The sequence below is a fragment of the Cannabis sativa genome, chromosome 1 (genome assembly GCF_029168945.1).
Source record: "Cannabis sativa cultivar Pink pepper isolate KNU-18-1 chromosome 1, ASM2916894v1, whole genome shotgun sequence".
Classification (NCBI taxonomy): Eukaryota; Viridiplantae; Streptophyta; class Magnoliopsida; order Rosales; family Cannabaceae; genus Cannabis; species Cannabis sativa.
In genome coordinates, this window is record NC_083601.1 from 30,153,156 (window position 1) to 30,167,671 (window position 14,516).

The window sequence follows — 14,516 nt, forward strand, 5'->3', positions numbered from 1 at the left end:
ATGTTATCTTGGCCCGTGCCAACTACGCTCAAGGAGTTACGTGGATTTCTTGGTCTTACGGGGTATTACCGCAAGTTCGTCAAAGACTATGGGAGTATTGCTCGGCCACTAACGGACCAACTGAAGAAGGACAACTTCCACTGGTCCACAGCTGCCACCGAAGCCTTTCACGCGTTGAAGACAGCCATGACCACGGTACCTGTCCTTGCTTTGCCTGATTTTCGCAAGCCCTTTGTGGTGGAAGCGGATGCTTCAGGGTACGGGTTAGGGGCTGTTTTAATGCAAGAGGGTCGTCCTATCGCATACTTCAGTCAGATTTTGAAACCCCGTGCTCAGCTTAAATCCATTTATGAGAAGGAATTGATGGCCATCGTGTTGGCGATCCTCAAGTGGCGGCCTTACTTATTGGGGCGTTGCTTCATTGTTCGAACCGATCAACAGAGTTTGAATTTTCTGCTTGAACAACGATTGGTGACTCCGGAACATCAGAAGTGGTTGGTGAAACTGTTAGGGTATGATTTTGACATTCGCACGGCACAGGGTGGGCAACCGGGCTGCTGTTGCCTTGTCTCGGGTGCAGGCTAGGGAGTGTTGTGTGCTCACTACCACGACTTGGCCGGATTGGGCAGTGGTTGAACAAGAAAACAGTCAAGATCCTTTCCTCTCACGTGTTATGGCAGATTTGGAACAAGGGAAAGAAGTTCCGGGATTCACTTTGACAAAGGGTCGGTTGTTGTATTGCAACCGGTTGGTCTTGGCAGCTACATCTTCTTTAATTCCGCATTTCTTGCAAGAGTATCATAGCTCTCCCGTGGGTGGTCATTCCGGAGAGTACCGCACTTACCTTCGTCTGCGTGGGGATGTGTATTGGGTGGGCATGAAGGCTCGCGTGGGGGACTTTGTCCGCGCTTGTGACATTTGCCAACGAAACAAGCATCTTACTATGTCACCAGGGGGGTTACTGCAGCCATTGGAATTACCCGCTCAAGTATGGGAAGATTTGACTATGGATTTCATTGAAGGCTTACCCAAGTCGGAGGGTGTCGACACAATACTTGTGGTGGTGGATCGGCTGAGCAAGTATAGCCATTTCATTCCCCTCAAACATCCATTTACAGCTCGTACGGTCGCCGAACACTTTATCCGAGAGGTTGTCAAGCTTCATGGCCTTCCTCGTACCATTGTCTCGGATCGGGATCGGGTCTTTCTGAGCCATTTTTGGGCTGAACTGTTTCGCCTTCAGGGCACTCAGCTGAGACATAGCACTGCTTACCACCCCCAAACGGATGGCCAATCGGAAGTGGTCAATCGTTGTTTGGAAACGTATCTTCGTTGCTTCGCTTCGGATAGGCCTAAGGCTTGGGCTAAATGGTTGTCTTGGGCTGAATATTGGTATAACACCACTTACCATTCCTCCTTGGGTTGTACACCTTTTCGGGTACTCTATGGACGTGACCCTCCACCCTTGGTCCGTTACTCGGATGGGTCTACTGCCGTGTTAGCTGTGGAGCAGTATTTGGAAGAAAGGGATGGGTTTCTGGATGATTTCAAGATGCATCTGTTGCGTGCTCAACACAAAATGAAGGCCGCAGCTGATTCGTCGCGTCGGCACGTGGAATTTGTCGTTGGCGACCATGTCTTCCTTAAACTCCGCCCTTATTGACAGAAATCTCTTGCCATCCGCAAAAACGAGAAGCTGGCTGCTCGTTTCTACGGTCCTTTTACGATTCTGCAGCGAGTGGGACCAGTGGCGTATCGTTTGGACCTTTCCGTGTCATCTGCTGTTCATCCGGTGTTCCATGTCTCTCAACTTCGTGCGGCAGTTGGCACAGCACACTCTTCACCAACTATTCCACCTACTTTGACTGCTGGTTTGGAGTTGGTGGTGGAACCAGCTGAGTTGTTGAATGTGCGTCAGCGGCCATCATCCCAAGGGGCCCCCATTGAAGTGTTGATTCGCTGGAAGGACTTGCCTTTGTTTGAAGCGACATGGGAAGATTTTGACACCATCCAAGCTCAGTTTCCTGCTTTCAACCTTGAGGACAAGGTTAGAGATTTAGGGGGGGGGGGTAATGATGGACACCCGAAGCCTAAGGTGAGATTTACCTATGTGAGAAGGGGTAAACGCAATTAAGTAGTGGGCTGAGGGCTTTTCAGTAATTTTGTGTCAAGTGAGCTGCCTTTTAGTGTTTGGGTGTGGCTGAGAGTTAGTTATGCAATTGGAGAGTAAAATCTTGCATCAGTAGAGGGCTCTTGCTCTCTACCATTGTAAGAGTGAACACTCATAGTTTCCTTTCTGTTGTAAGAGATATAATCTCTATTTCCATTTGAATCAATAACAGCTCACTACTTCTCTATTCATCTGTTGCATTTGATTGTTCTTCTTAATTGTGTTACTATGATATTGTTACTGTGGGAGAAGCTATCAACAGCAGGTACTCATCAAAATTCAGTGTTGTCTAAATTCATCTTACAACAATATATATTACAAGAAATATATTATATGTTAAAAAAAAAATAGATGTTATATCCAAAATAAGCCAACAAATTTACTTAGCTACAAGGAAAAATTTTCTAGCTATCCCCTTTCTTCCGCTAACTGAGCATCGAACAACGAATATGATATGCAACCTTGCTAAAAACTCAGTATATATACTCGAAGTCTAGAACACAAACAGAGAAAATACTAAGAAGATCAACATCAAATTCAAGTACCAAATGTAATGTGAATGTTTTCGAGTCAAGCCAATATATATGTAACCAGAAAATCACCGGAGCATTTCAGTTTCAACAAAAAATAAATAAAATTCAATGCATAGATCTGGTGTGTACATTGACATCATAGCTAACATCATCCCATTTGGCTTGCCACTTAGTTGGCAAGCCACATAAGTCCATTACTTATTCATCTGAAGAGGGTCCACTACTTGAGTCACAATACTTAGTAGAGATCAGATTCCTTGTGTGTTTCAATCACGCAGTCTGAAGTTGGCTTTGAGACACATGTCAGAATGTACCCGTTATTGATTTGATCGTCATCGAGGAAGGATTGATCCGACTGGTCCACTGATCCAGAAATGAGTTTCCCTGCACAGGTCGAACAAGAACCAGCCCTGCAAGAGTATGGCAAATCCAAACCTGCTTCTTCACCTGACTCGAGTATGTAGGCATCGTCAGGGGCCTCAAACTCATGCTCGTTTCCATCTTCCCCTATCAATTTGATTTTGTAGTTTGCCATTGCAGATACTCTGAAGGAGGAAGACTTGAGTCCAAATGCTTTAGAAGTTTTCCTTAGAGAGCCCAGAGAACATCTATTCTGAGTTAAGGCAAGCGATCTACTATGTGGTGTGGTTTTAAATGAAGAAATCGTTGTAAGTTTCATTGTTGCCATGCTCACAGTAGCCATTTTTTACACCTGGCATCAAAAAATAAATTCAAGTTTTTTTGTGAAACTGAACGAAATAATAAGTTCAAGAAAAAGTAGCTCTCTACTCATTCAAATGATTTACAAGAAAATTCAATAGGATCTGGAATGAATCAATATCTTCCATGACATGATAACCTCTAAATTCTCTACGAGATTTACTCATTTCTGAAACCAACAAAAGTATGTTGTTTTAACATCCTTTAATGTAGAAAGCAAAATAAATTGCAGATAAGCCAAGTCAATATAAAATATATAAGATTGTGACCATGATACCTACGCAACTAAGATTCATATCCTTCTAAATAGGTTAAAAAAACTATAAATATTGAATAGATTCTATTCTGAGTAACAAAACCAACCATTGTGAATCTTTCTTAGTTACTGCAGTAACATTCCTCATCTGTCGACATTAGAGCTAACATAAGGGAAGAACAACAGGGGAGTTCCATATTATTTTATACATCTTGCAACTAAAAGCAGTGCCAGCAAGAACGTCAAGAAGATCCTATATTAAAAGTGTATACTTATCATCCATCATATATATATGTCTCAATATGTTCAGATCAACTACTCCCGTATCAATCCATACACGTTTATATTATACCTAGAATCTAGAACAACTTGTAGAAGGAAGTCAAATTTATAGTACTACATATAAGCATTACCCTAACCATCAACTTCAACATAGCACGTCAAGCACACAGAGCAGTGGTAGCAGATATGGTTTCAAACTTTGGGCCAATCATTAAACCTAGAACTCTGGATTTCATCTGCAACTACAAAAATCGATTTTTTCTTGTTGTGGATACTGTAACTCCCTAAAATCTCCCAAAGCAACAGCCAAGTCTCAAATACAGTTCAAGATTAGGCAGAGCAGGCAAGGGAGATTGAGAAAACAACTAATTAAGTTTAATTAGTAACCTTAATACCATTAATAATAACATGGACTACTCATTCCTAATTAGTTTTGAAATGGAACGACATACTTCTTACCGTACCTTTTCTACTTTCCTTACCTCATTTCTACGTTCTAATAATACAATAAGCTACTCTACTCATCAGCCGTTAGTTTCGAGTACTTTCTAAATCATATCTAACACAATCTAGTTGCTATTCATCTCATGTTGTACCATAAAGTCTTAGTGCTATACAAGTTATTAGTAGGAGTTTGTTTATACATCAAATGAGGCTCATATAGATTTCAGGAGAAGGGGTTGTTGTGAATTAACCGCAAGACAATACTACCGGGAATGATTCGTTTTTGTCATTCCTAAGCTATTGTACTTCAGTGTTCAGATTAATCCAAATCCCTCAGAAGTCTAAGCAATCAAACAATAGCATTTTTCACTTCACATAACATAACATCTGAACCAAAAACAACACAAAACATATTGAGACATTTTGTACACTCATACAGAAAGAAGGAAAAAAAAAACATTAAACAACAATAATAATAACATTAAGAGGTGTATCCCATTATACCATGAAAAAGTCAAAATTTAGAGGGACATAACAGAGTGAGCTAGATCATTTATTATACAAAGAAACTTTTAGTCCAAGACAAATTGACCGATATAAACAAGACCAAGATAAGCAAACACACATACATACAAACAATTCTTCTTATTTGTTACCACAGAGAAAAAATAAATCAACAACAAAATAAAGAATGAACTTTTTGTTTACTGAAATACAATTCTTAAAATGAAGAGAAGAAAAAAAGGAAGAAAGATTTACCTTGGGTGATCGATGAAAAGGAAAGAGATCTTGGTGAGCGGAAGGTCCGAGAAAGGGCCAAAACTGAAAAGGGTATTATCACTCACTATCAGGGTGGCTCACCCCTCCTATATGATTATTACCCTAACCCCTTTCAGAACATTAGAATAAAATAAATTACACATGTCTCACTTGGGACCACAAATTGTTCACCCATTTTCCAATTTTTCAATTATTTGTGTATTTAACTTTTTTTTTTTTTTTGTAAATTAATTATTGGAGGACTAAAATTTTGGGCTCTTTTATTATTATAGTTATAAATATATATTTTTTTTTTTAAGAAATATTTGCACCAATAACTATTATTATTAAATTATTTAAGAATTTACCCTTACATATTTTAATACTTACAATTCAGGTCATTGTTTTTGAGAGGTAGACCAATATATAATTATTGGTTCTCTCTCCTAAGTTTTGCCTAGACGCTAGTTTTTTTTTTCTCTCTTTTTTTTTTTTTTTTTTCTAATAACAATCTTATTTTTTAAAAAATAACAGTAGAGTAGGTTGATCAAATTTTTTTTTTTTACATTTTTTTTTTTTACATTCTATTCTTTTTTTTTACATTTTTTTTTTAATCTAATTAATAGTTTTAGAAAGAAATAATGTGAATAGTAAATTATTTATGAAATTATCTTAGACCATTTTATTGTTTTAAATATCACGCCTACTAAAATTAAAAATTAACCGTATGTTTTTCTTTTACATTAATTTATTCACTCTCCTAGTTGATATACAATTAGTTTTTTTTTAAAAAAAAAAAAAATTATGTGAATAAACAACACAAATTGTAACAATTCTCACTTTCTTTATTTCTTATTTTTTTTTTATTTCAAAAGTTTTTTCAGCCACACAATTTATTATTTGAACACAAAAATTACATTATTATAATCTTTTTTTTAAGGTGATCATTTTGACACGTTAGAAACATATATTTTTCTGTTACAAAAAAATAACTAAAATTACAAGTTAGACTAAGGTTTCTTAAATAACAAAATAACACACTATAACTTAAAATCTAAAAAAAAAAAAATTATAAATCTCCTCCAATATCTATCTTTTTATTTTTTTTCCTTTTTGTTTACCTTTTCTTTTTCGACATTATTATCTTCTTCATTTATTATTTTTTTTATTTTTTTTTCTCTTAATTTATTATTTCTCTTAGTTTTTCTTTTTATTTTTCCTCTAACATTTAGATATCTCTCTTATTTTTTACTGACTCCGAAAAAAGACGATTTGTATTAAAAGAAACTTTTTTTATTCCTTTTTATATTTTGTAACAAAAAGTAATAAAATATTAACTTTAATAAACTTTAACATATCAAGTAACATTATAACTTAACATAAAGTCTTCTGTTATTTTGTATTTAAAAGTTATGATATAGTATACTAATAATAAATTTATTTAATAAAAAAATTTTAATATGTTAATACAAAAACTTATACAGTTACTAAATAGTATCTTAAACATAATAGAATTAGTTACAATATAAAAATTATTATATATATTAATTTTAGGTTGCCAGATCAAAATAAGCAACTAAATGTAGTGTATGAGAAAAAAGTTATCTTGAATTAATTTTTTTTAATAAAAAAGTAACTAATTGATATATTATTTATAGCAAAAGCAACCAAAAGGTTGCTTTTTAAAAAATTTGCAAAACACTGAAACTTCTAGAAGCGAGATTTCTCAATTTTTTTTTTCTATTTTCGGTAATTATTTTATATTTCGGTATTTATGCTGATGTGGCATATCGGTATTTGTGCAAAAAAATTTCTTAAAGGTACTTTTATAAATAAAATTAATTTTAGGTATAATATTGAAAAGACCCCTTTTTTTAATAATAAGATAGGGGCGAGGAGAGGGCTTTCCCAGTTCCCCTCAATTTTTTTTTTATTTAAGCGTGCATATATTATACAATGTGTAATTTGGAACTCGAACCCAAGATGCACTTTCCTATAGCCACTTGAGCTAGCCTCAAGTGGTCATGCTTCCCCTCAGTGTTAATACAATAAAGTATCATTATTATTAAAGTTAATTGAAACATAACTTCTAATCTTTTACTTTACTTGCATTTAAAAAATTTCATCTATTTGAGATATTAATTGTTATGTTAGACTGTCCACGTGGACACAATGTACACATGGTACAATTTTATTAGTCTACGTAAAAAATTATTTAAAAATTTTAAAAAATTAAAATTAAAAAAATTGTTAATAAAAAAATATATATGGTTTTTTATAATTTTAAATTAAAATAATACAATTTGAATAACTTCAAATACATCTACATCTCAGGAGCTATTTGAATTTTATTTACAAAACCTAATCAAACAATTGATAAAGAATAAGTTACTGTTCAAAAAATGAATATTTTAACCTTTTCACCTTTCATCACTACCAAAGAACTTTTGGTAATCCTCAAGCTTTCGTGTTGGATTTGTATTCGTATCATTCGTCCTTAAGTGCACCTAGGGATATGAGGTTTTGTTTAAGGTCGAATGGGATATGCCTTACGTTCGTCACCACCTTAATTTCGCCATCTTACTGTTTGATGGCAACCTTCTCAATTCCAATGACCCTGCAAGAATGATCATTTTTCTTTAGAACTTTACCTCCATCAACTGACTTATAATCAAAAAATGACTCTCGATTTGGACACATGTGATAAGTGCACCTGGAATCGAGAATCCACTCTCTATTCATTGAAGACCCTGAGATAGAGAACAACTCTCCGTCTGTGGAGCAGTCGTCACTATCTTCAGCGATTGTAGCAGAGTCTTTCCCATGATGATGGTGTTGAAAGTCCTTCTTATCTCCATTGTGAGATTTGTTGAAGCCTTGTTGCTCCTTGCACTTTTTGCAAAATCATTGCAAGTGTCCACACTTTCCACAAAAGTAACACTTCCTCATGTCCTTCTCTCTAGACTTCGATCATGATTGAGAATAATGGTGTTTACTCTTCGAACTTATTTTCTTGGGTGATCTTCCTCTTGCTAAATACACTTCTTCTTTCTTGGATTCTATCTCCAACTGTAATTCAAAATCTTTCGACTTAAGTGTGGCAAGAATATCTTCCAACACAATAACATCCTTGCCATACTTGATGGCTACCTTAACTTCTTGATATGCGATTAGAAGTGATCTCAACAAGATGATGACCTGGCTTTCTTCATCAATCTTGTGATTTATGTTAGCCAAATCTACAATAATCTCATTAAATTTATCAATATTCTCATCTAAGAAAGGGACGAAATCATTCTAAAATCGTATAACCTTTCTAGCAAATTAATCTTGCCAGCAGTCAATGGTTTTAAGTATAATTCTTCCAATTTATCCTAATCTCCTTTCACCGTCTTCTCTGCGATGAGTTTTCTTTTAACACTATTTGATAGATACATAATGATTGTGTAGTATGCCATCTCCTCCATCTCTACTTTTTCCTCTGGTTTCTTTTCTAGCCAATAACTTCTCGTCTCCAAGAACTTTGGAGACTTTCTGGTGCACTAGGATTCCTTTCAGACTTTCTCTCCATAGCGCAAAGTCCCCAGTTCCATCGAACTTCTCCAATTTGAATCTCGCTATTGATGACATTCAAAGTTTCTTCAAGATTGCAACAGAAAGAATCTTGATTCTGCGTTCTTGGTCAATTACCTAGCTTTGATTTGTGGGAAAATTACGACTAAATGTGCAAAATTAAATCAACTAAACTTTAAACAATCAAACAATTAGCGATGATAAGATTATAAAACCAAGAACAATAATTGACAGAAAAACAGGGGCAAACAGAGTATTAACATCAAAAAACACTAAGTGCAAAAAATAAAGAAATTAACACCAAGATATATACTGGTTTAAGTCTAATAGATCGACGAGATCTATGGCTTTACTCCAGTTCTGGAACACCACCAAAATCCTTCTTTACTAATTGAGCAAGAATAGGTACAATACAGTCGAGACGAGATTCTCTGTTGAATTCTCATAAAGTGTTCAACTCTCACACTTACACCCAAGAATCTTCTTCATCTACAGAAGATTCTTCTTACAAAACCTAAAACTCAATCTCTCTCTCTCTCTCTCTCTCTCTCTCTCTCTCTCTCTCTCTCTCTCTCTCTCTCTCTCTCTCTCTTTTCTCAACACCTCTCTCTACCTCTTAATCTTTTCCTCTCAAACTCTCAATCTCATCTCAATTTCGCACTACTTGTCTTCCTTCAAAATGATAAGTGAATGTGGTATTTATAGGCTTATGATCAAGATCCTAAAGTTGGTGGCTACAAGAAATGAGGTTGTTAAGTTAGTTAGATGTAACTAACTTAACAAACTCCTCTTTGAGCAAAGTCTCCAGCTTAAGTACTAGGCCCTTCGGGAACATGAACGAGCGTCCAGACTCATGGACTAAGGGTACTCGCTGAAGACACTTCCAGATATTATAAAGTCTGTTGTAGTCGACTATCATGATCTACCATTTTAGGAGGAATAATTAGCCAGTTGGAACTCCTTTCTAAGGAAGGGCTAGCTATGCTGAAGACTGAACCCATAATGGACATGATAGTTATTTGGGAACTCCCTTTCAGACTCGACAATCATTCCTCAAGACTCCTTCTGGGATTGGTAAACATCGAGAGAACAACTTTCCATAAATGACATTTGCGGAGACCTTTTTATTTGGAGGAACTACCACAACGGGAAAGACTTATCATGTCCAACTTTAATGGACATGGAATGAGATTTTTGTAATAGTGAATTAAAATTTGAGCCAAAAACGTTATAAAATGAAATGCTAAAAAACCAGCTTTTATGGACAATATGTCGCATGGAGCACTTTGACGGTGTTTTATTTTATAATGTTTCGGAACTCTGTCTTAGCTCCTAATCGACATGTCACCCACTAGCTAGTAGGCGACATGTCGCTTGGAGCAATTTGAGAGATTCCTAACTACATAAATGCATTTCCCATGAGTGTGTTCTAGGAGACATGTTGCTTGGCTAGGGCAATATGTCGTGTGGGTACACAGTAAGCAGGGCCGGCCCTGAAAATATATGGGCCCAAGACAAATTAAATTTTGGGGCCCTCAAAAATATATAAAAAAAAAATTAAAAGAAGAGTATTATGGGATTTGAACCCATGACCTTAGACTTTATGTCATCCACCTAAACCAACTAAGCTATAAATATTTATTGTTTATAATACACTTAAATTTTACTTAAATAAAAGCCTAATAATTTTTTTTATTTTTTTTATTTCGGGCCCCCGGAAAGTGTGGGCCCTAGGCACGGGCCTAGCCCGCCTATGCCTAGGGCCGGCCCTGACAGTAAGTGTGTAAATGTCCTCTCCAACATCTCCAAAGGAGTTCTTGAGTAACTTTATATATTTCATTAGGTCATTTTAAATTCAAAAATATAATTAATTATTATATTTTACTATATTTAAGGTAAAAATATATAGCACCACAATGTGCTTAACTTTTATTATTACAATTAACCAATCTCGATAACATATTTTAAATAAAATATTCAATTGTGCATATATTAAAAATAAACACGTGTGTAACTAAATATTTAAACTTTAATTTTGACATAATAAATTATTTTAAATTTTATGCAAAAATAAAAAATAAAAATGAGTTATAATTTATAATTGGTAAAAATAATCAATATATATAAATGAGAAGTATGAGACGGAAACATGACATTCTAAAATCACTCCAAAACTATTTTTTTCTTCTCTCCAATTAATTCTCTCAATTTTAATATTTTATTAAAACATAAATCTACAAATTGATATTTTACTATTATTTTAAAAAAATTTCTATAAAAAAAAGTATAATTCTACAAATTGATATTTTACTATTATTTTAATAATTTTTTTATAAAAATATAAATATTTTATAAAAAATGTTAGAAAATAAAAAATAAATTCCAAATAAATATTAAAACTTAAATCAAATATAATTAATCGTAAATTTCGTTTATATACATACATAAAATATCAATTAATATCTATAACTTAACGTTTTTGGTTTTTTTTTTAAATATAATAATAATAATAATATAAAAATAATAACTCTAATGTGTACGTTTTTGTTTTTTTTTTTTAAAAAAAATAGGATATAATAATAATAAAAAAAAAAAATCGTGATACTTGAAATAATATTTCAATTGCCCAACACCTTTCATAGGCGAAACCCTACGATAGATTAGCGATATTCCCTAAATCTTAATTTTTTTAGTTATATGAGACCTGCTACTTAATTACTTCAATAGTAGTATGATACTAAGGAGGGTTGCCAAGCATTTCTCATAATTAAAATATCACATTTTTTAATATTTTTTTTAATTAAGATATTTAAAAATAATAATCACTTTTTTAAAACATATTGATTAATAATAACAGAACAATTAAACTAATGAATTTTCTTCAATGTTTTAAATATTTAAAATTCGAGATGGAATTTAAGATTAAGATATAGATTTAGGAAATACAATAGTGACGACTATAAGTGAACTACGGTAATGACAAGAGATGTGATACAGTGATGACAACGGGTGAGATACTTGATAAAAATAAGTGAGATACAATGAGACAACAAATGAAATACAATAATAACAATAGTTTTGAATGATCGAGATATGAAAATATTGCACTATGAGAAATATCGTAATTTTTTTCTACACCACCCTATTTATTTATTTTTATAAAAATAATTTCTTTTAAACAAGTAATTTAAAATACTACATATAATAAATTTTAGGGGCTTTTTTATTTTTACACTTTAAAATAGTTTTTTTTTTTTTTTTTTTTTTTTTTTTTTTTTTTTGCATTGTTACGGAACTCTACATAGAAACCCCTATTGCAACTAGTGCTGCAACCTAAATTGCAACAAAAAATCGTATAGAAACCCTTATTGCAACTAGCGCTCCAACCACTTTAGAAACTCAAACCGTAAATTTGAAAAAAAAAATTAAAAAAATATTATATGGGGGTAATTCCCCTAAATTTTAAACTTCTTATAATTCTCAATAATAATTAATAAAATTGTACCTTTAGTTTTTAATAAATAAATTATTAATAATAATATAAAATAAGATAATATATTTATAATTTTACTATATATTAAAATAATATTATATTTTTAAATAACTATTTATTATAATACTAAAAAATTAAATTAATGAGCAGCTATATTATTTAGTTACGAAATAAAAAAAAAGTGTCCAAGAATTTTGACAATGGAAGAAAATCCGATACAACAATTAATTATTAATAATAATAGTAATAATATATATATTCATCCACTTGCCCAAATCATGAAAATCAAACTCTATATTAAGGTAGCTATATTAGAAACGTTATAACTTATGAAAAAATAAACCAAGTACGAAATTACGTATCTTCCAGATAACATAATTAGTTTTTAGGAACTCGAAGCAAGCGCAACCTGCATCTTCATTGCCATTTCTCTGGTAGTTGACATGATTTATGCTATTGTTTATTGCTGATTGAAATTGAACAGTAGTTACATCTTCGTCGTCGTCGTCATCATCATCAGAGAAGGAGATATAACCATAACCTGGATAAATCTTTTTATGATATTGTTGACAATCGTCACAATAGTGATGATGAGGCGATGGACGAGGAGGCAACTGATCACCATGAAGACTACTCCATTGGCCCCACTCACCCTTTTCAAGTAGACTTTCTCTCAGTGTACTTTCCTTCACCATTTTTTTACTGAAAAAAAACATCATTAATTAATTAATTGATTATTATTTTGTTCACGTTCTCTCAATTGCTTTTTGGGTCTCAGCTTAAACAGACCTTTTTCTATATATAGCTACAAATTTAATTACTTAACTAATCTATCTCTTATAGGAGTAGGAAACCACCCTGCCATTAATTTGAATTGATTTAGGAATATTCAAATGTCATTAAGATTTTAATAATAATAATAATAATCATTTAAAATGACGTTGGTGGTCCTATAATAAATATAAAATGTGATGATATTTTATATAAAACCTGTTGATAGTGGAATATTAAAATTTACTCTTTTTTTTTTAAATAGAATTTAACTTTTTCCTTTTTTTTTTTTTTGGCTCTTTTTCACAAAAAAAAAAAAAAATAGAAAAAAAAGAGAATATTGATATTTAAAATATTCATTTTTTTGAACAGTAACTTATTCTTTATCAAATAGATGTAGATATACTTGGAGTTATTCGAAGTATATTATTTTTTGCTCGAAAGTTATTGTAATTATTACGTGGGAGTATTTCGGAAATTTATGTAGTAGAGGTTCCCTTGGGTCGTTTGGTAGATTTTTCAACTGTTTTGGTATTTTTTTTAAAAATTAATTTAATATTTTTTTTTTCATGATCACCTATGTTGTAATTATTTAAAATTATTTGTAAATTTTTAGAAAATTTCAAATACTTTACAATATTGAAAATTAAGTTTAAACGGTTACCTTCCACACATATAAAAAAAAAATAGTTACGTGTGCAATGTAAATCTTATTTTTGGTAGTATAAACTATTCAGAATATTTTAAAAATTTACAGATAATCTTAAATAACTATAACATATATGATTATAAAAAAATTGAACTAAAAATTTCTCTTTTATACTAAAATAAATAGAAAATCTAGGAAACACTCTTTTAAAAGGGAGGCTTACCCAAATATATTTATATGTTTTTTTTTAAAAAAAAAAAATAAAACCAAAACTTTTACATATATATTTAACTAAAAATGAGACCAATAACTATAATAATTTTGATAATGATTATGTGCTAAGGTTAACATATATCATCATCATCATCTTATGTGGGCTCCGGCAAGACCCCCACAATTGGATTTTTCTTTGTAATTTTTGTTTTTATAAGTTTGTTTTACAGTACAATTAATTTATGCCATACTATTATTCTTAATTAAGTTTGTTTTTCCATATAAACAAAAAGTAAGTTAGACATGAGTAAGACTTTTGACCGTGTTGAGCAGGGACGGAGGGACTTTAGCCCATGTGTGGGCTAAAGCCCTCACTCAAATATATACATTAAATTTTTTATATGTAGATATATACATATATTAACTCACTTTGCTCAATTTATTAAAGTCCAATTCACAAAAGCCCTCACTCAATATCTTAATCATGATTCATGAGCCTACTCTTATTCTAATCAAGCCCATTTTAAAAGTAGTCCAATACAAATAATAAAAAAAATAATACTTTATTAAAAAATAAAATAATACCATTGACAATATTTTATTTTATTTTTGTCAACAGTATTATTTTATTTTGTTGAAGATGAAAATTTGAA

The 14,516-nt window shown here is 32.2% G+C and overlaps 1 protein-coding gene across 2 annotated transcripts; it reads right to left on the reverse strand.

Moving 5' to 3' along the window:
• Positions 1 to 2,684: 2,684 nt before the first annotated feature.
• LOC115705796 (uncharacterized) lies at positions 2,685 to 5,353 on the reverse strand. Of its 2 annotated transcripts, none has more exons than XM_030633240.2 (2): positions 5,165 to 5,353; positions 2,685 to 3,415 (listed from the first exon to the last, which is right to left on the reverse strand). In XM_030633240.2, exon 2 carries the CDS (start codon positions 3,404 to 3,406, stop codon positions 2,942 to 2,944), a length of 465 nt encoding a protein of 154 aa, XP_030489100.2. In that variant the 5' UTR covers positions 3,407 to 3,415; positions 5,165 to 5,353; the 3' UTR covers positions 2,685 to 2,941. The 2 variants fall into 2 exon arrangements, with proteins under 2 accessions (XP_030489100.2, XP_030489102.2); XM_030633242.2 differs by lacking the exon at positions 5,165 to 5,353 and adding an exon at positions 3,787 to 4,379.
• Between the last annotated feature and the right edge of the window lie 9,163 nt (positions 5,354 to 14,516).

Excerpts from the sequence above, each read along its gene's own strand:
- LOC115705796 (XM_030633240.2), bottom strand. The coding sequence starts at position 3,406 with ATGGCTACTGTGAGCATGGCAACAATGAAACTTACAACGATTTCTTCA.